General features: G+C 37.8%; 1 protein-coding gene across 4 annotated transcripts in view; it reads right to left on the bottom strand.

Moving 5' to 3' along the window:
* Positions 1–27,548, bottom strand: part of LOC127944615 (neuron navigator 1) — a 111,505-nt gene that overhangs the window by 67,584 nt on the left and 16,373 nt on the right. For 3 of the 4 annotated variants that reach the window (XM_052540673.1, XM_052540676.1, XM_052540674.1), the window contains exons 4-5: positions 20,104–20,868; positions 3,278–3,380 (exon numbers count right to left, since the gene is read on the bottom strand). In XM_052540673.1, the coding sequence (XP_052396633.1) occupies positions 3,278–3,380; positions 20,104–20,868 (868 nt within the window). The remainder of the gene's footprint in view (positions 1–3,277; positions 3,381–20,103; positions 20,869–27,548) is intronic. The other variant, XM_052540675.1, reaches the window with a different exon arrangement.

Raw genomic sequence — 27,548 nt, 5'->3', positions numbered from 1 at the left:
TGATTTACAGGAACGCAACTGACAGCATGTCACAACATCTCACTAGTTTTGAACTCAAAGCTCTTGAATCCCCCGCAATGCACTGCATATCTGCATTTATTACAGATTTACATAGAATTTTACACAAAGAGCAAAGGGCTGATAAAAATGTCCCCAGAAAAGAAGACAAAGGCTTCCAGAGCATTTACATGAATCCTTTGAAAAAATGGCAGGCACATCTATTTGCATGACTTTTGGGCTGAAAAATAATAATGACGATTAAATGAAGGGATTATTGTTCCTTTTATGCTTCAACTGTATGAAATTACATTTGGTTCAATAAAAATGAACGTAACTTTATAAAACTGAACATAACTTTTTCAGAATCTATAAAAAATATGCCATTACAAAAGAAGAAAAACACAATGAAAATGAAAAAAAGGAACTCAGTCGCACAAATTTAACAGGCTCTTCAAATATTCTTCATTCTTTGTTAATGTTGTAAGATTCGTTTTTTCTAATCGTGGATTCTGAATGCATTGCCACAGATTTAGCTTCGCAGTTTTTTTGACACAAACTTCTCGTCGAGGCGGGCTTAACAGTGATCTACTCTGATTGGATAGTGAGCTTTTGATGGACAGGTGCTCTCTGACCGGGAAGTACAGATGCCACTCAGTGGCGCACGCCGCGCATATTGAAAGCTCTCGCGGTGATTAAATCTGGTCTCTACCACAAAAATTATTTTTCACAGACAAAGTGAAATACATTTATTTTAAGCTCATACACAGCTTCTACCCTGTAAAGAAGTGTATACAAAGATTTAAATCTGACATTGATCTTACCTGCTCTTTTTGTTCGAGTTCTGAAGAAACTTTACACTTATTTTGGTCACTACACTCAGAAACTTTGGGATGATATTGGTGTTTGTCAAGTGTAAGATTTTGCCAGGCTTCTCAGTACATATGAAAAACATTATATCTGGGTATTATGACTCTGACCCCACAAACGAAAATATCAGTTTTGTTATTAAATAAAATTTTTAAAACAAATTTACAATTAAATTTGTTAAATTAAACACATTTCACATTCACAAATGCAAATTCTCCAACTGTAAACCTATCTTCTCTGCTTTCCTAAAAGAAATGGAAAACTATTTGAATGTAATCTCAGTATCTACTAATAAGAAAGCTATAAGGACTGTTAGAATTTGCTCTGCTTTTGATCTCCTTGTGTAATTTTGTTTTGATTTTGGCCCTATTTTCTCTAGTTTTATTTTATTCTTTATTGTTGTTTTTTTGGGGGGGTTTTTTTTGGTGGATATTATGTGATGTATGTTTATATTTGTGTACTCTGCATTAATAAAAAAAGAAAAAAAAGCTCTCGCAGTGATTTGTATGCCTTGTATTACTAAAAAAGTCAATAATATTTGACCTTTGATCGTCTCAGTATGTAAAGATGAGCTCTTGTCCTTCAAGGCAGATTGAAGTAAGCTAGTGTTACTGAAGTAACCAATAACATCGATACAAGTTTTTCATGTTACAGTGTGCAAAAGTCTGTTGTGGGTTATTATTGTCCTTCAGTAACACATGCTTACTTCAAGCTGACTTGAAGGACAAGAGCTCATCTTTACAGACTGAGACGATCGTAGGTCAAATATTATTGACATATTTAGTAGTACAAATCACAATCACGAGAGCTTTCCAATATGCACGCCACTGAGTGGCATCTGTACTTCCCAGTCAGAGAGCACCTACCCATTAAAAGTTCACTATCCAATCAGAGTAGATCACTGTTAAGCCTGCCCCCACGAGAAGTTTGTGTCAAAACACCAAACGGAAAACTGCGAAGTGTAAGCTAAATCTGTGGCAATGCATTCCGAATCCACGATAAGTGAAAACGGATCTTGGAAAAACATTAACAAAGAGGAAGTGAACATATGACAAATCAAGAAACTAACCATTGCTATGCATCATAAAGCACTATAAGGCCACATAAAACACTGACACATAGTATGTCTATTATAGAGTTTGGGCTAAGCACATCACTAACTCTCTCTACAGGGGCATTAGTGTTTATGTGCAGACAATGCATTAAATCATGCCAATTATGTTAAGGTTTTAAAAGAATGACTACAAAGCTGCTGAGGCAGAGTAATTTTATACTAGGAGGCAGTGCTAAAATTATACAGACACACTCAGGTTAAGTGAAAGATAGAGTGCTAAGATATACTCCGATGATGGATCTCTTGTAGTCCATCTGTTCATGTCTGTCTGAAGAGCTGGATTTGAACTCATATTGCCTGTATAAGCACCACAGCTCAATGCGACAGAGCACCTGCATCCACACATATCGACTCTCTCCAGTCCTGTTGGTTTGTAATGCACCATTAACAGCTTCCTCCAGCGACTTCCTCTGGTTGAAGGAGCACTTACTGCTTCTTTAAACAATACTCTAGCAAACACATTGCCAGTAGCTCTGTTGTCCAATTGACTAAAACAACAAACTGTGTGAGGTCTAGCAGGGGTTTGCAGTTGTGGCTTTCTAATGAGAGCCTAATCTATGTGTGTTTGTAAGCCGTGGACAGCAGGAAGCAACAGGCGGAGGTGCTGATGTGAGAAGGACAGAGAAGCATCTGCTGTTCTAGTCCACGACTGCTGACTTCCTTTGGTGATGTTTTGCATTCACTTGGAGAAACGTAATATTCCTCGGAATGACATTTTAATATCGAATTAAAGACAGACATTAAATTTTTATTTTTATTTTAGGAATGCACTGATATTAAACTATTAAAGATTCATAATAATTATACTGTTAATATTAAACTATTAACATGCATTATTATTTGAATGGCCTTTTTATTATTTTACTATTTATTCTACATTAGATCAATTAGATCACAACATTTTTACAGTGGCTTATTTTAAATCCTCCGACATTTTTCTTTACAAATCCTCATTTTGTATGCACATATGACAGTTAGTGGAAGCTAGAGATTACGGTTTATAAAGTTGTAAATATGGATATTTTTCTTAATTGCATCACTTCACTTCAAGAGGCCTTTAATAACCCCATAGAGCCACGTGGACTTCTTTTTATAATGGATGGGTGCAATTTTTTGGACTTCAAATTTTGTGCTACAAGCCACTCCCATTAAAGCATGGATTAGTCTGGACAAGAATTTCAAATACACCAGTAAATCATGGGATAATTCAAATTTTGGGATGAACTATCCCTTTAACACATGGTACACTCCATTGTTTTTAAAGGAGAGCTGGACTAGAAGAGTGACCTCTTGTACCTGTGGCTGATGTGCGACCCCCGTAAGCTGGACATGGTATCTTCCAGGTTCTGCCGGAGGTCGAGGACATTCTGAACGGTACGTTTCCTCTGGGATTCGGGATCTGCAGGAAAGAGCAGAGAGGAGACAATGAGTGGCTGGTTAATGCAGGCATTTAGCAGTGATTGGTCATTCACAGAAAAACACACCCATGTGCATTAAGATTTAACGCTTTGTGGAGAAGAGCCAACAAAAACATTAATAGATGCATATTCTGGAGCCACGGTCCACATTGCCACTCTCACACATACAGTATCTCAGTGTTCTGGAACAACACACAAACACCTTTCTCTCACAATTAAAGAGTACAGAGCGATGAAGCAGTGGAATATGACGCAGGCGTTCAGGTAGTACTAGAAGGAATTAAACATTACATTTCCAGCCTGCCAAGATGCCAAAACCTCTTTGAGCTACTGTACTAGCAAGCTCACTGAAACAGGACTTTAGTATTTATAAAAGGTCTCCTTTCAGTTTAATTGCTTGCTTTATTTAGGAAAATGTCCTTATCCAGATTTAATTGACATTCAAGCTGTAAAACTGTCGGCCAATGCATTATACGTCTTAACTCTGACATGTTAAGGATAGTTTTAAAACTGCTGACAGTAAAAGTGCTGTATTTTGTCTAACCAGCCTTCCACCCTAAAAAAAAAAAAAAAAAAAACCTGCCGGTGTACTAGTGTCAGATCATAAAACCATATAGTGCAGTTTATAAAGAGGTACAACTCTTATGAAAAAGTACAACTTGAAAGTACAACTTAAACACTGATTTCTAGTTGTGTTGACTTTTGGAAGGCCAAACAAAGTATTGAATATTATATGAATATTCATAAGAACAGTTTTAATGTATTCTAATATTTACTCATTTGTGGTTATAGCTTTTAAGTGTATGATGATTTATAACACAATGGACATGTTCCATCAACTTTTACAATGAATTATATTTCTCATAGTTATAATGTATTATAAGTCTCACATCTTGCAATTTTTCTGATGCTACTTTACTTAAATCGGTCAAAGACCACTTATTAGTAGTAATAATAATATTAATAACATGTTTTTTTTTCTCTCTCACAAACAGCTATAAGATCAGATATCAGATCAGATGAATGTGTGATATGACAGATTTGCTTTGAACTATTTTTATTGTGATATCAGTTTGATTATAGAGAGACTATAGAGAGCTCTTGATAAGTAACTCTGCCACTACATGTTAACTAGTGGTCACTGGAGTATTAATTTGTCTGCTACTGTAAATATATGATAACACTTTGATATGATGGTCAACCAACAGATAAACTGACTATAAGTGTCTTTGCAAGTACGTCAGCTTATTTCACCATACTAGAGTCTATCATTCTTGTTAGTTGGCATGTAGTGGCAAAGTTGCTTATAGTCAACTGATTTGGGGACCATCAAAATAAAATGTGATCGTATAAAACATTAATTTTTTTCAGTTTGAGTATTAATCTCACATCAGTTAACATTAGCTCCACGGGAAACACTCAAATAACACTCAACACCTAACCACTCTCAAGATGTAGTAAGATACTGTGAAGATCTTAAAAGAACAATGTCAAGATATGATACAGTCTATTATACTGTAAATGAAGTAATTTAATATGGTGATTATAGTGTGTTATAAATAAACAGTTAGCGCTTCTCCGATGACGTGTACGGACTATTTAGTCTCTGCACACAACGTTAATAAATAAATAAATATAAAATCAATTAAAAATCAGTTTTAGCCAAAATGGTTTTAAAGGGATTTAATTACTGACCAAAACAGTTAATTACTGACACAACGCTGATAAGGTGAACATGTCAGTGTCAACGAAATTCACAGAAAGCAAAAATCATGTTTCTGGTAGCTATTGGGAAAAATCTTTGTCTGAAATATCAAGAGGTAGATTGTTTTTGATAAACTTTACTACAACTGGTTTATCAACTGTAAACAACACACCATTAACAACATCAATTACCCAATTAGCCAGTGTTATTCAATTTAGTTTTGAGGCTAAATGAAAGCTTGGATTTCATTTTCAATGTTTCAGTTAAAATATTTCTACACATAACTAATCAGAATTACTTCATACACAATGCACTTTCGACAGCCCAAGAATGATCCGTGCGGTCTGAGGCAGACATCCCCCCAAAACCTGATCGCTCACAACATCTTGTATGTTAATCCTAAAGCTTGACCAGTCAGCACAGCAAGACTCCATGCCAAACCCTATGTAATGACATCCAGACTGGCATTAGTCAAAGTCCTAGTCTTAATTCACTTTAATCTTCACCATAGCAAAATGATTGTGTGTGTTTGTGAGGGTGTGTGTATTGGATCAGCACAACACATGGAGGTGGCCCATGGCTTTGTGATGAAAATGGAGGACCCCCTCATGCGGCCCCCTGTGGAGTGTCTCTTCATTCAGGCATAATCTCATAAAATTAGACTCATGAAATACAATGAGACTTCCAGAGTGGTTCAAATGGGCGGCTCTATAAGTTGGGCTGGTGATGAAGGTGGTTTGATTTACAGCTAGTAGTTTGACTTTTACTGTATATAACGCAGCCTTCTATGTTGATTGCACAATTATGTTATGTAATGCTTTTGTCAGTCCGATCTGAACTGTAAAAACTGAAATGGCTTTCAACAAATGCGACTTGAATAGGATTTCAAAACACATATGAATGTAGCTTGAAACAGATTTGTAAAAATAGTATCTCATGTGATTTATTATTATTTTTATTTTATTATATTTTTCATTCACAGTTGCTTAATATGATCAGATTCCAGTTGGATATGTACAAAAATCTGATTTGATTCTTCTAGAAGTCATATCATTTGTGTGTTTGTTTAAATGTCCAACCAGTTTAACACTGGCTCAACAATTAGTGTACATTTTGGATGGGGCTGTCAGTTTGCCTAACCAATGACAGCTTGAAATCCTGTTGGAAAACATTTTATTTTATTATTTTATGTCATTTTTGCCATTCCTTTGAATGTTATATACATCACCATTAATTTATCAATTCTCGCATCATAAAAGCAAAGGTGAGCTGAATTTAAAGCAGGCTGACCGCAATCCCACATTGACAATATGACAGTGATGGTGTCTTCAACCGTCTGTTGCTGAAAGGGCCATTAATTCTCTGCGATATCACACAGCATTAAGCCATGAGAGGGTAATTACCAGAAAATGGACAGATTTGAAAGAACATGTTGGATTCAATGGACATTTCACAACCATGATATTCACTGCGGACTTGCTTCAGATTTCATGTCGGTCACAAAAAAAGCATGCATTTTGAAGCATTATGTGTTTCTAAAAACAACATTTGTAACTGTAACCACTGAGTTTCCTCTCAGTAATATGGAACCATGCATGGATCGCTGTTGGCAGGCGGATACATGTGAATTGTCCTGTTGAGCTCTGGTATAATGCAAAGAGACTGAGAAGATCATCACACTTCCACCCCCACGCCTACAGCCCCCTGCGGGTCAGTCCAGCTGGCCAGTGCTGGAATGACCTTTGCAGTGAGAGGGAGGTCATGAACCTATGAGGTGTCCATCACCCTGATGGTTGTAGTCTAAGCACGGCCAGACTGGCAACACCGCTCAATGCTGCAGTGATGGTGAGAAACACACTCAAGAAAACATGTCATATTGATTTCACCATTAAGTGGTGTGACTATTGATTTCGGTGGCTTTGGGAATTAGCTCAATACTGATATGATTCAGTCGCTGAACACACAGAAGCGCTGCAGCCATGTTCTGATCAAAGTGTTCACATTTCAATGGTTATATCCAGTGGAAAGCAGGAGGGGTGCCAGATAAATATTTTTTTCAATCATTAGTGGTGCTTGCTTATAGGTTTAACAAAGTATGAACCCTAAATATCAGACATCAACACATCTGAACCCCCATTTGTGCCAGCACAAATGTCACTTAGCAACCGTACACTAACAACCAGCTCAAGACCCTAGCAACCACCAAAACACCACAATAACTGCAGAGCAATGTTCTGGTAACCACCACAGCCTCTTAGCAACCACAGGAACACCTTACCAACACCGTAGCAACCACCCAGAAGAAAACAGTCCTGGCAACCAGCAAGAATACTTTAAACACCATGAAGCAGCATCTCAGCAACCAACAAAATACCATAGCAACTGTATAGCAATGTCACGGCAACCACATACAACCACAAACAGGAACTGCATAGCAACCGTGACAACCATCCAAAACGTTCTAGCGTCCTGGTGCCAACTTTTGCACAAGCAAACAAAACTCACATATTATTCAGAAACTGTATAATCAACGAGCCCTTGTATGACCAATGAAAAACATAATTCAGATGTATATTTGCAAGATCTTTGCAACTCCCACTATGGCTTGCTTATGATTTCTACTACCCTACACTAGATGACACACATACTTGGGCACTTCCCACTTCAGCTTGGCTGAAACAGTGCTTTAAAGATTGGCACTCCATCCAAAAATGCCCAAGAGTCACATTCATTCACTGTGCAGTAGTAGTTAAAATCATATTAGACACACTTGAATCGACCACTCTAGGACAGCTCATTTCATTTGTATATGATTTAAATCCGTTCCTCTCAACATTCATCCTGATGAATGTACCAGCAGGACAACCAAAACTAGCAACAGAAAAACACAGGGGGTTTTGTAGCTATTTCCAGTGTTTATTACGGTATAATGAGCAGAATTGTTATTTATGTCTTAATTAAAGGCAGGGGAAGTCATATTTCCTTTAATATATGGGTTAGAAAATGATCAAGAAGTAAAATTAAACGAGAAGAACATATTTATCTAAAGCCAAATAGTTACTCTTCAACAGACAGGCTGCTTGCAAAATAAACTACTCACAGGACTTTTACCTCATTTCACACACCACTAATCTCAAAGCTATGAAAGATATGTTACATGGGTTTTCTGTAACACTGTCTGTGTGTGCCAGTGGAAGTAGAACGAGAAGCTCTGTAAAAATCCTCTTTGTCCAGGTTCAGTCATGCAACCAGGCTGCAATTACATGTGATCTCTAGTCATAAGACTTACAGTGCAGACTGCAGAGCATTAAAAAATTATTAAGCATTTCTCACCCTTCCTGGCGCAAATGTCTGCTCTTAGAACCAAAACAGGGATGAATTACACTATATCCTGAAACAAAAGACGTCAACCAGTGTGAAGGGGGGAGGGGTTATTTAATTATGGTAATTAAAGCCTCCCCACTACAGGGATGAGGTTGAAGGAAAGGTCCAAGACCATCCGACTTCCTGTTTTACAAATCGGCCGGGCCCAGAGGACCCTGCTGCAACCGGGGCGAGGGAATGAGGAAATTAGGGATGCAAATTTCACCCCCAGTCGCTAGAAAGTTCCCAAGGGGGAAAGCTAATAAATCAAGGCTAGCTGGTTAAATGTGGATGGCGGGGGGAGGGGTGCAGCACACCTGCCTCCCACTTTTTACACGCTCATCTACTTGTGATGGGGCGCAAAAAGAAAGAGTTGAAAGCAGCCGCTACCAGCAATTCAGCCGTTCTCTTTTCTCAGTCTATTCAGGAGTATACAAGTTGATTCACGACTGTCCATGGAAAAGCAGAGACACTGGGAGAATTCTAATGGTCCATGCTTTGAAAGAAAAAGTGGCATAAGGCCGATGAACAGAGAACCAACAGTAGCTTAGTTGGTGTGTTACAATAACATGTAGTGACGATAAAGGACTGGTAGAATGGAAGCTTCTAAAGGAATGGGAGGCATCAACTGTATATTTAGCTCAAAAGAGAAAACAATAAAACAAAAGCTGTAAAGTGCATTGCATTCTAATGGGAAACAATAAACCCACACTAAGAACTTGTCAAATGCTTGCATTAGTGTAGTCACACCTCATTTAATGGGGTTTAAAAATGACCCTCTATCACAGGATGAAAGATTAACAGTAATCCCATAATTACAGTTAGTGTAAAATCGGGATTTATGAGGAACTTGGACTATGATTCATGGCCTCTGTTGTTTGGAAAAGTTTTGGGACATGCAATAGATCACTACCCAGTGGATATCTGGATGTGGTTCAAATACGGTTTCCAAACTGTGGACAACAGTCTCCGTTAAGAAGACAGATTTACCATTGAGGAAGACCTCACACAAAGGGTCAGTTAAATGAGATCACAGATTTTAATGAAAAGTAGTAAGTCATGCATGATAACCCTAATGACCAAATCTTCTGTATCTGCTCCAGATTCTTAGACCTATAGAATCTCCTGAAAAGGTGAGAGTTCAAGAGAGATCATGGGGAAAGGTTCCAGTTATTAACTTATTGCAGAGAGTCTAACTTAGTATTACAACATCTAAACAATTAGATTGCTAAGTGTTTCATCTCTGAAATGCACTACCAAAGTACCATCTGAACTCGAGACTGCCAAAAGACTGATAGTGTCTTCGTAATGAGTAGCTGAAGCATAGCCTGTCAACAGAAAAGCTAATAGGGTGAAGACAGATGCTTACTGGAACAATCTTCTGCCTTTCTGAGAATGCTGTGAAAGCAAGAAGTGATATGGACAAAGTAAATGGACATCAGAGAGTGCCGACAGCTCTGAGAAGAATTTCTTTGGCAGAAACGGGCCACTCTTCTAAGAGGTCCTGTCTGGAAAGAGATTGCAACTAAGCTCAGAATGGAGCTCTTGCTGGATCCATAGGTCCTTACAAATGTTGGCTAATTTATTAGTTTCCAGCTTGTCCACCACAATTTTGTTTCATTTCCAATTTACCTTATGACTCTGCATCTGTCTTTTTTCAGTTCTACTCCTCTACTCAAGTCAGAGTGCTTAGAGACAAAGTGGTGACCTCAACAACATGAAAACAGAAAGACACATACACACGTACACAGGCAAGCACATCTGGTGAATGAAGGGACTCTTAAATAACAATAGAGTGTCCTGCAGACACTTTGGCCAAATGGTCGAAGACACCGCGGGGAATGAGAAGACTGACTGGAATATCTGCAAAAAAATTCAACAATAAGCTTGGGGAATAAATACAGAGGAAAGAAAGCTGTAACGCTCTGGTCATATCATGCTAGTGTTGTTTCCAGAAAGTATTCATAAGACTTCCTTATCTTGCATCACTTGTGTTGCAATCCCATGACGCTTTTTCAGAAGAAAACTGTAAGCAGAATCATGCAAAAGGCCAAACTGAATCAGAACAGCTGAGAAATCCAAATACAAGCGTGGCCAATGAAATAGACCTACTGCCATGACAAATCTAATTTGAAGTTCAGGGGAACTCAGCCAAGAAAACAAAGGGAAGAACACAATGGCTGGGAAAATATTTTCGGAACATTTAAATATAATAAAGTCGAACACAATACTACATTACATCCACTCTTCTGGACACAAAGTTTGGGCCCCAAAATATGACTTTCTCTTCATGACTTTATGGGGCAGCTGTGGCCTAATGGTTAGAGAACTGGACTTGTAACCTGAAGGTTGCAGGTTTGAGTCTCAGTGCCGGAAGGAGCTGTAGGTGGGGGTAGTATATGGACAGTGCTCTTTCACCCTCAGTACACATGGCTGAAGTGCCCTTGAGCAAGGCACTGAACCTTCAATTGCTCGCTGGCCAGTTGAGCAAATAGGTATATAGAGTATGGGTCACCATACTTAGCAAATGTCACAACTTTTAAATTTAAGTTTCTAAACTTATGTTAAGTTGAATAGGTCTCTGAGGACTGCAAGAATCTTTTTGAAACATGTATTGTTGTTGCCTAATAACTTACAGTACAAAAAAAGTTGTTGAATGGTCAAACTAAAAGGAAAATTACATGACTAAAACTAGTCAAAATGACCACATTTGAATCATTCGGGACACTGTTGATTGAAAAATACAATTTTAGATTAAAAAATTGGTTATTCTAAAGCACTAGAATTAAAAGTGGATGTGAACGGGGCAGATCTGACTGTTTAAATAATCATTTTTTACAGTTGTTTTTGGGTCATGGAAACAAAGTCTGTACATGCTTTCTTCCATCATAATTCACAATTTATTTTTTGTGTCTGTGCTATTGAAACTATTTTCTAGATTGTCCCAATGTGATTACATTTAGTCCCAATGTAAAAGGCAAGACCAAGAGATTTTTTTTTTTCTTTTTTCTGTGGTAATAAACATTATTCAACAAATGTGTTGATTATGCTCAACTTGTACTTAACTTACTCATCTTAAATGATTTTTTTATTGTAAATGTATATTTCTATGTGCCATTGCTGGACATAATTGTGATTGTGTTCTGGTTATGCTAAAACATCTCCTTGCTCGGTGGAAGATGTAGAAGTAACCAAAGAATAAAGTTTTTCCATTTTCCCTCAGGAAGCACTTATTCCACACCAACCACAACAAAGCAGAAGCAGTCAAGTTTGGTGAGGAATCCCTACATGCTTAGGGGCAGGGAAGTGTGAACTCGGAGAGATGTCCAGACAACTGCAGGATTTATAAACTGACTGGCACAGAGAAACCTCCAACGCCATAGCTGCATCTCTTGCAAGCCTCTCAGGACTCGAGGAGGTCCACCCAGCTGTTGTTGTGCACAATCACTGCACATATGACCAGCAGACGGTTTGTCAATAAAGACAGAGTCGTAAAAAGAGGTTCATGTGGAGCAATGTTTTCTTGCCAAAGATTGAGCAGGGGTGTTGCTTAATGTCTTCTGAAGCTAAAGGAGGCAAGAGGTGATGCAATGCAGTGTTACAAACAAAAACATCATAACTCTGGAATGACCTCAGACCAGAATGATCCCATCACACCATGGAGGGTCAAAGACACCAGCTGTGGAACTGGAAACTATGTGTGGAGGGAACACATGATCATCTGCTTCTTTCCGCTTTAGGGTGAAATGTTTGCTTTTAACAAGGTCTCTCCAGTCTTCTTCTCAATGCAAATATTAAAGGGGTCATATGATGTTGCTTAGAATAACATTATTTGGTGTAATTAAATCTGTTTATGCAGTTTAAGGTTAAAAAAAAACACACACTATTTTCCACATACTGTACATTATTGTTTCTCCACTATGCCCCACCTTTCTGAAACATATCATTTTTTTTTTTTTTTTTACAAAGCTCATTGGTCTGAAAAGCGAGGTGTGCTCTGATTAGCCAGCTATCCAGTGCATTTTTGATTGGCCGAATGCCTCAAGTGTGAGGCGGAAATGAACCCTTGTCATACTGTGATGCGTGTCCTGGTTGGAACACCACCTTGACGAGACAAATTAAATTAAACCCATTACAAACGAGGAATCTGTTGCATCCAGAGGGGACATAATAATCGATTATAATGACTTATACTGTTTTTTATGCGTTGCGTTGCATCGCACCAAGTAAACATAAAACCATGTCTGTATTTTTGATCGGAGAAACTACAAAAAACAAGCTCTACTCTATACCAGCAGTTCTGAATTGCAGTCCATGTGCCCCCCAACTCTGAATATTTCACATGTCTCTCTTTGTTAACACACCTGATTCAGATAATCAGCTCGTAAGGAGTGAGCTCCGTGCATGGACTGTGTTCCCATTGACATAGTCCCTACACACTGTTCATTGATCCCTACTCCCTGAGCAGGGGAAATCTGTTGAAGTTTACCTCACTTCGGAAAATGTATTCATGGATTTGTGCAACACAACATCTTCATACATGGACAAGTGTGACATCATATACCTCTGTAAATAAATACAATTAAATTCACGTCTCGCACACTTCAATGCACTTTGAATGGAACTTAAATGTTCGTTTCGAACTGGAATCATGGCGGAATATCCTGTGATGTCCACTTCTCAGGGTACTTACATTCGAATAGAACAAATGTATGAAAACTTGAAATCGCATCATATGATACCTTTAAAGGTCCTGTTCTTCATGATCCCATGTTTCAAACTTTAGTTAGTGTGTAATGTTATTGTTATAGTATAAATAATATCTGTAAAATTCTAAAGTTAAAAGTTCAAAGCCGAGCGAGATATTTTATTTATCAGAATTTGCCTACAAAAAACGACCCGTTTGAACTACATCCTTCTAATTCCTGCAGTAATGACGTCACTAAAACATTTTTTTGACTAACCTCCGCCCACAGGAATACAAAATACAATACAAAAAGGGGGCGTGGTCTTGTTGCGCTCGCATGGAGAAGGAAGAAGAGTTGCGTTTGAAGAGTTTGTTTGTCGCCATGTCATTGAAACGCTGTTATTTTCATCTCTGAGTCCAATCATCTTTGTTTGGGCTTCCCAGGGACACTGTACTTAGAGATCAATGGTTACAATTTATGTTTAACTCGGTTCCCGAAAATTATAATCCACATGTAAAACTATGTGCAGCACATTTAGCTGAGGACAGAAGTACATCTCCAGCACATGCGTTCAGATCAGGATTGCCAGGTTTTCAAAACTAAGCTGCTGTCGAATCACAACACAGGAAACGCTGGCCCAATCAGAACTCATTACGTATTTCTGAAGGAGGGACTTCATAGAATAAGGAAGACATCAGCCCGTTTTTATGACAGTGAAAACAGCGGTATACAGATAGGGGAATTGTGTGAAAAATACTGTGTTTTTTTTACACGCGAAACATGAACACATGTTATATTGCACACTGTAAACACAATCAAAGCTTCAAAAAAACACGAAAAACGAGACCTTTAAAAGATTTGACAGGCATGAAATCGGATTCAATATTTTTATTCGTCACATACATTGTTATATGGAGAGCATATGACCAGCAGTGAAAAAATTACATGAATACAAATTCATAGATGTATTCAACAGAGAGGACACACAAGAAGTCAATTAACTTTTATCCTTAATGCTTTAAGAATCTCAAAAATAATGATTAATCTCAAAACAAAATAATGATTAATAAAAAAAAATGTTTACATAATATATGCATGTGTACTGTCTATAATTTTATATATATATATATATATATATATATATATCGAGCGCAGCGTTAGTTCAGTCAGGCCACGGAGGCAAGTCTGTTATTAGCTAATGCGGTCAGTTGTCAAATCGCTCCAATCACCACCTCTCTCCCATTAGACACGGGACATATATATACGTGGCACTACTGCTCTGTAAGTATGCTCAGCAGCTCGCAACCCTCCCTCCCTCCCCATTACTGTGCACCTTCTGGCTGTTGTCTTCTTTGTTTCAGATCACTAAGGCTCCCAAAATCTTAGCTGGTATGGACCTCACTGCTGTGTGACACCCATCTTCATAACCAGGCTAGAGGAAAGAGGTACCACTGCCACATACATGATTATCATGTAGATGTGCATATATATATATATATATATATATATATATATATATATATATATATATATATATATATATATATATATATATATAGGCACATACACACAGCAGCAGTAACTCATTTTACCCTGGTACAGACAGTGTAATGTTAAAAACACTTTGTATGATAATAAATCTAGATAAAGCAGCTGGCTCTGAAATAGTGTATTATTATAGAAAAAAAAATAGTGAGCGAGCACTTCAAGCAAATCTTCAGAATCTAAATATTCTTTGATTAACAGATTCAAGAGTCATTGGGATGTTTGACTTTCTAATGGCTTGTGTAAAGACGTGGGGGCAGCTGTGTGGGGTGTGTCGTTATTGCTGGTGACAACACATCTGTGACAAAGGCCAACAAATCTCATTCTCTCAGTGTCTAAGTGTTCACCACTGTATATAATCATTCATAAAGTTTCAACTGACTTGCTCTTCGCAAAATGTTGCCACAAATCGGCTCTGTTTTAGACCCTAGTGAGTATCCAGTTTCATTGGCAGCTAATGTTTAAGTTTATGAGTTTATGATTGAATGCTCTAGTTTAATAGAAAAGCCTATTATCAATAAGTGAAGTGGCATTTAGTACATAATTCAACTTTCGTTGCCTATTTCCTATCAGTAATACAAGAGTAATGAGAATTTTAGTAACCACTAGTGATTGCTGGGGAAAAGAGTTCTTGCCCTTTACTCACACATGCAAGCCCAAGACACATCCTCACATAAAACTGAGAAAAGCTTCCACGATCATTTCCCCTTGAGTGTTTTAAGCAGCCAGCCTCCGGGATATAAGACAGGAAAACGGAATAGTATCTGTGTGGTGTTCTTCTAACGACTGAAAAAGGCTGTAACAGCAGAGGCAGTCTCAACTGCAAAACAATAATGGCCTTCAAAAACACAACTACAGCGCATAAACCACCACTTGACTAGATATTTGAGGAAGACCCACAAAGCAGCTCTCGCTCAACTGACATAAAACAGGCTAAATATGTGCATGCATCCAAGAGTTGACCATGTTACATAAAAATCCACTGGAAAGTATTGCACTTTTGAGAGTTATTTTTTTAACATGCTTAAATATAGGGCTGCTTTCAAGATCATGTTTGTTGACGACTAAAGCTCGATCTTTGCTAAACAGGCTGAAACTGCATCCACTGAGCCAAAAGAAGAGAAAAAAAAAAATCACAATATTTATGAATGTTTTAAGAGCTAAGTATATATTATTTCCATGTTGCATGCTTGCATAAATGAGCGTGTTCTTTCTGCTCCTCCGTTTTGCAGACATGCAGAAATTAGATTAGGACTTAGATTGCATTAGCATGCCGAGGCATGGAGATGCTGGTCATGACAGTAATCACATTATGAATCTGTTGGCCGTCAAAACAGCACACAAGTCATGGTCTCAGTGCTCACAAAATGGAGGCACAGTTGGGTTGTGTGTGTTTCCATGTTAACAGAGGTGGACGAACCAAAACTTGACCGTTATTTGTAATTCCTCTTTCAATTTCTGTTTTCACATTGTTTTGCTATTACCCTTCAGCAACTGCTCCCCAGGCCCAGGGCACCGCAGCAATATGGCACACAAGTGTGTGTCATATTAAAAATCATACAGAATGAGGTTTTTTTTGAGAAAGTAAAAATGCACAAAGTTTCCTGTGAGGGTTAGGGTTAGGGGTAGGGTTGGTGAAGGGTGATAGAATATACAGTTTCTACATTATAGAAACCATTACGCCTATGAGATGTCCGCACCTTTCACAAAAACAAACATGTGTGTGTTTGTGTGTGTGTGTGTGTGTGTGTGTGTGTGTGTGTGTGTGTGTGTGTGTGTGTGTGTAATATACTGAGCTTGTAGCGATGCTGGTTCCAATGTTAGTTTTGCCTTCTCCTTTAAGTATAAATGTGATGTAACACTATAATTTCACTAAAACAGTATTTTGAAGGTATAATTATGCTGCCTACCTTGTGGACATTTTGTGTTGGACGTGTGACTATGATGCCTTAGACTGCTGTTTGACTTTAACCCTTGTGACAATTTCCTGGCTTTTTGAGCTCAGGAAAATTTAACATACACAGCATAACCACTGCATTTTAGTAATGGTTTCTGTTAAAAAATAGTGGCTGCTTGAATTTATATAACCATTTCCTGCACATTATCATTTCTCTAAATGCCCAGTGCACAATTCTACAGGCAATTTAAAGTGGACACACAAATTTATCACGCATAACCCAACAATATCAAATACAGGAAATGAGGAAATCCTGTGCCATGACTTACAAACTGCTTCCAGGTCATTATGATTTATTCTATATAGGAAATGGATTGTATTGACTGCAGTATTACAGTAAATTTGAGATCATTTTGTCTTATTTTATCATTATCACCATGTCCTGCCTTTTATGATTTTATTTTTATTTTATTTTTTTATTATTTTTTTGTAGAAGCAAATCCGACTGTCAACAGAAATGATGTCCAGTGTATCTACTGCACCACTAACCCAGACCCACCAGCCATCTCAAGCCAGGCGGAAATGGAAATGATGATGATGAAGATAGCAATAAAGTGCCTCTGGTAAGGAGGCTTTCAGCTCTGAGACACACCCTTTAACAGCAGAATAAGACACTAAGCACCAGTTTTTTCTCTCTCTCTTTTTTAGGATCTCATTTTATGTCAGTTTCAGTAGTGTATATAGTGTGACTTAAAACTTAAAATACACAAAATGTACTTCTGCAATGTAACACATTTTCAAAAGAGAACGGATATTCAATGCAAAATAATGAAAGATGGGGCTTGGTTTTATTCATAAGAAATAAATAAATAGGTTATCAGCAGCTATTTTTCCATCCAAAGTTACGAATTTAACTTGAGCGCAAAACTGGAATTTTGCATAAACGATTTGCAAATAAAATTTCATTAAGCAAGACGATGAGAACAAAATCTTCACTTCATTATAAACTTGTGCTAATAAATTTACAAAAGGTAATTTGCTGCAGTAGGAAAAGCCGTATGTATAATAAATTACTTGAGCGCGCAGATGAAACGCAATGAACGCAGTCATGTTTTATCTTGGATTCAGAGGCAGATGCTTGATGTTTGGGAGCGTAGTCATGTAAGAAGGTTATTTACTAAACCACTTTGATGACAGACTTATGCCAAGGCATTTCAGCATGACCAAAACAGCGTTTCAGATGCTGTCCAACAAATTATGCCATCCCATCTCGCAAAGTCACATCGCTTTTTTGATGTGCATCAAGGAATTTATTTGATAAAGGTGTTTCCATCGTAGTTTATGCACATGTTTCTGATCAGATTAAAAATGACTCAGCTGAGCACACACGTTTTTATGCACATTTTTAGAATTGATCCACATCCTGGCATTTCCCATTCACCATCTTTGTATGTGATTTGTATCACAAATGTGCAGAAAAATAGGTGGATGGAAACACAAACCACACTATTTTAACTAAACTACAAATATTACAGAATGTAAATAAATATTAATTAAATGTAGGCTTCATTATTTAATCCTCAAATCCAAAAGATGTGGTTTGATTGATTTAAAAGGAGTTTTAGTGCATGCGGTTGGATATTTGCTTTGATAAAGCTCTTATCAACACAAATAAGAAACATCTGTCAAGTTCCTTAAGTATTTAGAAGACATGTTGGGGTTTTCCATCTGTCTTAGTAGTGATTCTGTTAACCCTGTGCTGGTGGCTCTCAACTGTCACTGTCTGATACCAAAGGCATCTAAGCTCTTAAGAAGAATGTTTCCTTATAACCAAGAGGAGACCTAATTTGCATAACTATAAAGAGATGGCTTGACATGCCAGTTAAACTGATTATCCCCACCTTCTCTCTATCATTTCCTGTCCCATCTCCTGCTATAACTATCATTCAAATGGTAAAAATAGCAAAAGTAAAACAGAAAGAAGAAGCATTTTGAATTGGGCAGTGCTTCATTTCAGTGTCACAACAGTACTGATTGGAGGAATGGAATCTTGTATAACTGAGTTTGTACAGTGGGGTCAAAAGCAGAGGCAGGGGATAAGCAACCCTAATACATTCAGTTACACATGCATAACACAGTGTTTCAAACCCTGGAGGGAAGATCTGAACCTTTGCCTCCACAGCTGACCCCGATGGGCACCACAAGCTAAAGGAATCATCAGTAATGTACAGCAGTCAAAAGGTTGAAAAGAATACCAAATCCAGATCCAGATACAAGACGTTTTTTTTTTTTTTTTTTTTTTTATCCTGCCCACCCCCACCTCTCAGCAGGTGCCATGCGGCAAGGTCAAAATAAGCTACAGAGAATGAAAGGAAATGAGTAAATCGAACAGCCTGAATTCCATTCTCTCATATCTCAACTCGATGGATTCACTTCACACCATATCTCTCTGGCCACCCTAACAAAAAAGAAGCAACACACTAAACCGCTAGACTGGCTATTGTTCAGTGGCAGATTGTTGAGAGACAGTTAATAGCTAATCATGCTCAAGTCAACACTCACTACATTAAATGTGCATCAAATTATAATGTGACTTCCTAGCAAGCTGGCCAATCCCATAATGCAAAGGAAAATAGCTTAGAAGTCACCTCACCTCACTGCATTCTTAAATAAAAACAAAACACATTATGTTCATGTGTCGTTGCAGTCTCATTCGGAGGCACTGACCTTCTCAAAGAGTGTGACACCCCTATTATTCTCTTTTGAAGTCCCCCGGTAACAGAAAGAGGGAGAGGGAAGGGGAGAGAGGAAAAGAGAGGGGGACCATCTGTCAACTGCCCCAGAGATCAATGGCACCAGCGGCAAGGCTAAATATGTTGCCCAACATGACTTGAAAACATTTCAACCAAAGCTAGGTTTATTTTTAAGTTCCTGCTACGACATCAAGCGCTATTTATTTTACTGTTTCTAGTGTGATCTTGTTCAAATTATCTACAATGATTCATGCTGAACGGAGGCTTATCATTGATGTAAGATATAAGTAAATAATTTTCGCCATCCAAAACAGCTAAAGTTGCATATTCTGGAGATTAGGGCAGTGTGTCAACTCTGGACAGTGGAAAGGCAAATACCCCCTTCCCCACGATTGGTTTGGTCTCACCCAATACGTACACAGATGCAAGACATGAGCTTGCGATGTAAACAAAAAGGGATGCAGCGATTGTTCAATGAAACCACGCAAAATAAAGCAATTGTAAATAAACCAACAATCTTAATCATAAACATGCAGATGCTGCATCAAACGAAGAATAGATGTACGGTATGAATAGAGAAAGTGTGCATAGATATGTGAGCAGCAAAGGATGAAAAATAAATACAAAGCGATGTGTTGTTAAGCAAAAGCAGGGCTGGGTTGAGCTATGAAAGCAATGCTGGATCCCTCAGCCAGGCAGCACTGCTCATTCTTCAGCATTGCGAGCGGATTAGTGGATCTTGTTATTACTTACCCAAAATCTGACTGAAGAGAAGCTGCTCCAGGTCTCCAAGTACCGTTACAACCAGTTCAGGGTCCACTTTTAGAAAAGTCTTGTCCCCTTCCTCTGGTTCTGGTGCATCTTTGCCCCCTCTGCCCCCACCTGGGGTGGCTGCTCCTGAGGTACCACTTACAGTTTTCTTACCATTAGCTTTAGCCTTACTGGACAAGATCTCATCATCTGACTTGCTGTCATCTGCCAGCTCTTGAGCCTTGCTGATGGGTTTGACCTCAGCGTAAGGACTCTTAGGTATCCGACTTGGTTTGCCCAGTTTCGAAGGTGGGCTAAAGGGTTTTGGCTTTCCCTGAAACAGTGAATGCTCTGACTTGGAAAGGTTCTTGGTAAGTGGGATACCCTTGCCCGTACTCCCTCCGGCATCCTTGAGCTTTCCTGACTTGTTCTGACCTGCCCCGGGCTTTTCCATGTCATCTGACCATTTGGGCTGGTACAGGTGCATCTTCTTCTCGGCGTCCGTAAGCACACATAGATTGGTCAAGGACTTTTGCTTGCGCAGGTTACTAGGCACTGGAAGATGACAGTCAGAGTTTCCTGCTTGGTATACTTTAAGCTCAGCCCGAGGTGTAGCCTGTGGGAGCCCTGACTTGCCCCTTTTCGCAGCCATGCCCCCTACTCCGTTGGCTCCTGCCTGGCCCTGAGGGGTCTTGGCTTTGGATGTTTTGTCAGCTTCAGTCTCCAGATCTACTCCTTGTCCTCTTGGGCTACCCCCAAGCATTCCTCCTGCATGAAACCATGTAATAGCATCAGTGAGTTAAATGGTTTTACAATTGAGCACAAGAAGAGACAAGGAGCAAGGTCTGCAAGCTCTGTTGCTTGCTGCCAAATCCTTATCACAAGGAAATCTATCTGTCCAGTAACACATACAGAAAGACCAGTCAGTATATCCTGTATTGAAGAGGTAATCCATATGTCTGGTGTCTTTAGCATGTAAATCCAGAATCTGGCTCCTCTCGGTTAAGACTGCCTCAGTTGCAGCTGCTCTAGTGCTACCCAGTCACTCATTTTCTCCCTCTCTTTCTTTCTCTCTCCTCCCTTCAGCAGAGTGTCTTGCTGCTTTGCTGTGCAGCAGCAGAATGACAGAGATAACAGACGCAGAAACGGTCCCTCCTCTTGCTCCCCCACGCTCATTCACCCACACCCTCCTCCTCCTCCCCCTACTCTTCTGGCTCTCTCTCTTTTCCTCTTTCTCTTTCGAACACACCCACTCTCACCCACTCTAAAGATGCTATACTGCTCCCCTGCACAAGTTTAACAGTATGAGGGACCTGTGATAAATTACGGTGTCTTTTTAAACAGTTGCCTGCCAGCATGCATCCTCTATTGGCCCTCTTTGGTTCACTAAAGTGCTCTGTTATCATAAAACCAATAATGTTTTCACTGCAAGTATATACTCAACAGTAACATTATGCTGTTAGACTTGTATTCAATTTAAAAATTGTTACATGGAAGACTTAAATGACTTTAGGATACTCTCTAGAAGCTTTGGGGAAAATGTTTGTTGTTTATTTTCAAAATGAATCTCAAACTGTCTGTAATGTATTTGACTTGAAGCATCATGTTGTTTCAAATCTTTTAGAACTAAGATGTACAATGTGGCAGAAATCACCCATTTACATAGCAACATTTTTGTAACGTTTTTGTAGACTAAGCTTAGGAAGAAACAGCCTCTATTTTGAAAGAGGATGGACCTTATTTTTCACCAGCTTTGGGAAGGGGATGTCACAACAATACAATGGATACAAGACCGCAAACAGTTCCTTCCTCTAAAGCCAAAAGGAGTCTAGGGATGTTGAATCAATTTTGAGAGTGCTCTACTTAGTTCTGTCATTTCAACTCAGCAAGCTCTACCAAACAGACTATCCAAGTAGAAATAACTGACCTCATATAAAATATTAGCCCAAGGACACAGGTTGATAAACCAGGATTTAAAGGAATAACTCAATTTAGTATTCTTTCTGCATTTTTGCATTCAGTAGATTTGAACTGAAGGCACTACTACTGCACTTATAAAATAAATTCCAACATGTTTCAACAATTATTTGTTATTGATTTCAACAGACTAAAGTTCATTCTTTCACAGTGATGCATTACCTGATCCATTAATATGCCGGTATTAAAACTTTACTTTCTTCCCATCATGCACTTGATGCACTTGAACTTAAAACCCTTAGTCGATAAGAAAAATAGTTGTATGTAACAATGTAACATTGTAACAATGTTTATGAAAGTTCCCGAAATATCTGCAGATTTTGGCGGAAATCCAAAGTGCAAACAGAAATATTCAAATGCAGCAAATAGCTTTAAATGAAAACACAGTTGGACTGTTATGGCCAGTATTCAAAACTATCTAATTTGCATACCACTGGTCAGTCAGTTAATATGGCTTAAGTTAGGGATTTTTTTTTTTTCATCAAAAACTAGTAAAACATGATTTAAAGTATGTTCATCTTAAAAACAGTTACACAAAGCTCGATCTGTGCATGGGGGAGACCTTGCTTATAAACAGCACTCTGTTTTGAACATGAGTTCAGGATAGCTCAACTCATGTAAAATTCACCACAGGTCGCCACCTCGTCTCTCGCTCACAGGGCTTCAACACTGAGCCGACTGTCCGGTGCCGATGACCCAAAATTGCTGGACAAACTTCAGAGTAACTCAAAATTTAGCTGAGTCAAACATTCAAAGTGCAATTATATGTCCCATTTGTCAGTTTGTTTCTGAAGAGACCGCTGTACACTAGTGTCTTGTAATGTGTGTCAAATTATTTCATGTGGAAGGAGTGATATAAACCTGAAGTCTTGTAAATGTATAAAATAAAACATTATCAATAGATATATTAAAATTAGCTGTTAAAACATTATTTAAAATACATTTTCTACAAACAATCTATATAATATTTACAAGAGAAGCTTTGGTATTCCATGTTGATTTGAAACTGTGTCTATCTTTGTCATTTTAAGTAAAAAAAGTAATAAAAATAGGAGTGAAAATTGTTTCAAAGTAAATCGTATGTCTTTTTTTCAGTGTATTGTTATGTTTTTATATAGCCTGCTGTTTACTGCTATTTTTCTATAGGGACAATAAAGATACTACTACTAAAAAAAAATCCATCACAAGGCTACACTAGAAGCTTCACAGAATGATTTCATGAAATGTATTTGATAATAAATGTGATAATATTATGCTTTCATTCAGCTTTAGCCATAAGTTGTGTCTAAACCGTACATAACACCTGGCTGAATAAAATGATCTGTTTACAGTTTCTCGGTTGTTAAACCTTTCTTAAAAAGGGAAAAGACTATTACTAATGGTTCAACTATACCACACCCGAGTATGACTCAGTCCAAGAGCCAAGCTTTCCACACAAAGCCACAGAGACTAGAGGAAATAGGAGGAAATCCTCTTTACAAGCCAGACTAAAGCTGGCCTAAAGATTCATGGCCTCTGTTGCATTGGCTACTTACTCATGTGTTCTTATAAGGCTGTGTGTCATTCAGGAGAATTCCTGTAATATCCTACACATACCACTCCCTCGCATACTTCTCTTCATGTTTAAAAGAGATGACTATGATTGGAAATAGTACCATTTCTCTCTACTCTCCCACTCAGCAGAGTAAAGTGTTAACTGATCATGCCATGGGTCTTCTATCTGTTTTTGAATTAACTATTGAAAAGTACAAGATGACCTTAGAGGAAAACACTACCGCAGACTGTCAGACAATGTTCTGAGCCAGAAAACAGTTCCCTTTCCAGATATGAAAACAATAGTTCTTAAGTTCCAATAAAATCATATAATTGTATATATATATATATATATATATATATATATATATATATATATATATATATATATATATATATATATATATATATATATATATATATATAGTTTAGCAATGTGCTAAAATCACTAACCAGTGATGTTACTGTCAACTAAAACTATTTTCTTTATATAAAAAAGTAAAAGAATATAATAAAACAAAACAAAAAATCTTGCCTTTGCAGCTAGACTGTAGAGATGGTTTTGTTGTTCATAAAGTTGTACATAAAACATACTTTTCAGGAAGAAGAACATATATTAAAACTGTGAGCTAATTGTGTGCCGAAACAAACAATTAACAAGCAACAGGGATGATTTCCTTAAATATGATTTTGGATGCTTCTGGTATAAGAATACTGTATATGTGTGTCTTTAAAGCAATCCGTCTGGTTTTTGATGTCAGTTCACATGCATTCTACTTCACTGCAAATTCTCAAATTCAGCAAATAAAACATGCATGGTGGATAAGTCAGTTCTAGAGAGCCAACTTTAAAAAGAGGCCAGTGCTGATTTGCCTTAAAGCCAGTGGGTCAGTTTTTGCTTCCCTCTCCTCGCCATATGCTAAATATTAATCTGGCCTTGATCTCTGCAATCTGACAAAAAAAAGTGTAAACATAAACACTAAAGGATTTCTCCCAATTAATTGCCATAAACCAGATCTGGCAGCTTTTGGTCTTTTATCCTGGAAGCATTAAAAGCAGCCTTCAGCATTTAGAAAATCTGCTCCCGAACAAAGGGATTATACTTCAAATAGACGGGTCACACAGTATGTGACTATATGATCATACTTATGGACTGACATAAACTCTAATGTTCAAAATGGATTTCACAATTGTAATATTATGAAGGATGAATTCCAGCATCAGCTTTAAGACCGCAACCTTAATGTAAGCACTTAATGTAATTATTTTGTTAAAGATCCACTAAGTAATTATATCACTTGATAATCCATACATACATCATTTGTATTATATATATATATATATATATATATATATATATATATATATATATATATATATATATATATATATATATATATATATATATATATATATATACATATTATTGGGAGAAATGGCCTGACAACTGCTATTTATATGCATTTTATGTCCATGTCTGTTATGCTGTTATAAAGATATCATTAATTTACATTACAAGCTTACAAGCTCAGAATTTCATTTCACTTTTTTTCCAAATTGTATATTTTTGCTCAGTTTGTGGCATACTACATTGTTATCAAAGGAGATTATGTGACCTCTGGGTTCATTCATCATAATTTTGAGTGAATGTTGAGTGCACTGAATTGTGGGGTACAATATATGATGAATTGGTCTCTTTTGTGTACAACATTTTTACAAATGCATTTAATGCATACCAAAAATGTAATTGCAAACCAGAAATGACGTCCTCTGCATAGTATAAATACTATGTACTAGTATGTGAATTATGAAATTGTATGTGTCAGATGTGTCTATCGCTTTAAAAACATCAGTAATTGCCACTTGTGATTTTATTTAAAGGTCCCGTTCTTTGTGATCCCATGTTTTAAACTTTCGTTAGTGTGTAATGTTCTTGTTAGAGTATAAATAATATCTGTAAAATGCTAAAGCTCAAAGTTCAATGCCAAGCGAGATATTTTATTTAACAGAATTCGCCTACAACAAACGACCCGTTTGGACTACATCCCTCTAGTTCCTGCAGTAATGACGTCACTAAAACAGTTTATTGACTAACCTCCACCCACAGGAATACACAAAAAAGGGTCTTGTTGCGCTCCGACGGAGAAGAGGAAGAGTTGTGTTTGTGTATGTCGCCATGTCGTCGAAATAATGTTATTTTAATCTCGGAGTCCTAATTATATTTTTTTTGGCCTTCCCAGGGACACTGTACTTAGAGATCAATGGTTACAATTTATGTTTAACTCGGTTCCCGAAAATTATAATGCACATGTAAAACTATGTGCAGCACATTTAGCTGAGGACAGCTTCCTCAATCTCAATCAGTTTAATGCCGGATTCGCACAAAGATTATTCTTGAAAGATGGAGCAGTTCCCTCTTTGTCTGGAGAAGGCATTGTTTATGGACCACAAAAGGTAAGTCTATTTTATTATTTAAGTTGGTGCATTTAACCATTTCTGTAACTTACTACACAAAGGGCAACGCTATTTAGCTTTGTTAACTAAATTGCCAGGTTTTCAAAACAAATCCTGCCCATTTGCTTCTCAAAACTAGCCCAATTGCATTTCCAAGGAGGGCAGTGTGCACTAAGCTGGTGTCGAATCACAACACAGGAACCGCTGGCCCAATCAGAACTCGTCACATATTTCCGAAGGAGGGACTTCATAGAACAAGGAAGACATCAGCCCGTTTTATGACAGTGAAAACAGCGGTATACAGATAGGTGAATTGTGTGAAAAATACTGTGTTTTTTTTTTATATGCGAAACATGAACACATGTTATATTGTACACTGTAAACACAATCAAAGCTTTAAAAAAAGCACAAAAAATGGAACCTTTAAAGCTTTTACTTGTCCTGAAAAAAGGTTAAGAAATTGTTATATGGGACTGCTTTGGGAGTGCATTGACAAACTAGTATTTTCCTATTTGATACTGTAAAGTTGCTTTGTTGTTAAAAGCGCTTCATAAATAAAGGTTACTTGACCTGACCCCATTAATCAATTAAAAAGCATCCGACTCTCTGATGCTCCCAACAGCTCTGGAGATTCAGATATGCCCATAAGTTTGCTAACTTTAAACCCCAAGACACAGTTGGTCATGTGACCTCAACATTGTGGCTACCGCGAGGAGTTGACCATCTTTATGAATGCTAATACAATGATGACACTAGTGGAATGGAATAGAAAATACAAAAACTTAAGGTTTAATGCCTCAGAGGAGTTTGAGAATCGAAGCACATGTTCAGTGCAGTTCTTGCCTGTGTTGTGTTGATTCATTGTGAGGATCTCACACCATAGTCATAAATAACAGCTGTCTCTGCCTACGCTTTCTGTGTGCGAAAGATGAGGCAATGTATTGTGTGAAACCACATTTGTATGTATTTGTGTGTCAGACATCTGAGTTAAAGTAAGCCAGCAGATGTTGAAATGGAAAAAGTGTAATTCAATCTGTATAACTCAAAGAGGGGTGAATGATCTCAAATCTGATGAAACCCCTGAGCCCACTTACCATAATGCTTACGCTCTCAGACCACTCATCACTAAAACACACTCACACACTTAGAAGGTTCATCTCTAATACGCTCACACACTTGCAGTTCACTCATCACAACACATATACTCAGATATCTCAATGCACTAGGGTTCTCGTTAAAAAGCCGAACCGTACTGTTCTCCACCCACGGTTCGGCACGCATTTGTACTGCAGTTCAACTTAAATCTGACAATGCATCTGTAATTTGGTTTGTTAAAAATAACAACATGTAAAACAGACAGAGTTCAGCTTATGTATGTTTCTATTGATGGATTTACGTTCTGGCTTCCCAATACATTACAACAACAGCAATGAACAAAAAACGTGGACAAATCAGTCACTCTTTGTAAACTTTGATCAATGCGA

The sequence above is a fragment of the Carassius gibelio genome, chromosome A23 (genome assembly GCF_023724105.1).
Source record: "Carassius gibelio isolate Cgi1373 ecotype wild population from Czech Republic chromosome A23, carGib1.2-hapl.c, whole genome shotgun sequence".
NCBI lineage: Eukaryota > Metazoa > Chordata > Actinopteri > Cypriniformes > Cyprinidae > Carassius > Carassius gibelio.
The sequence above is the reverse complement of the archived record's forward strand: the minus strand, read 5'-3'. Positions and strand labels throughout refer to the sequence as shown.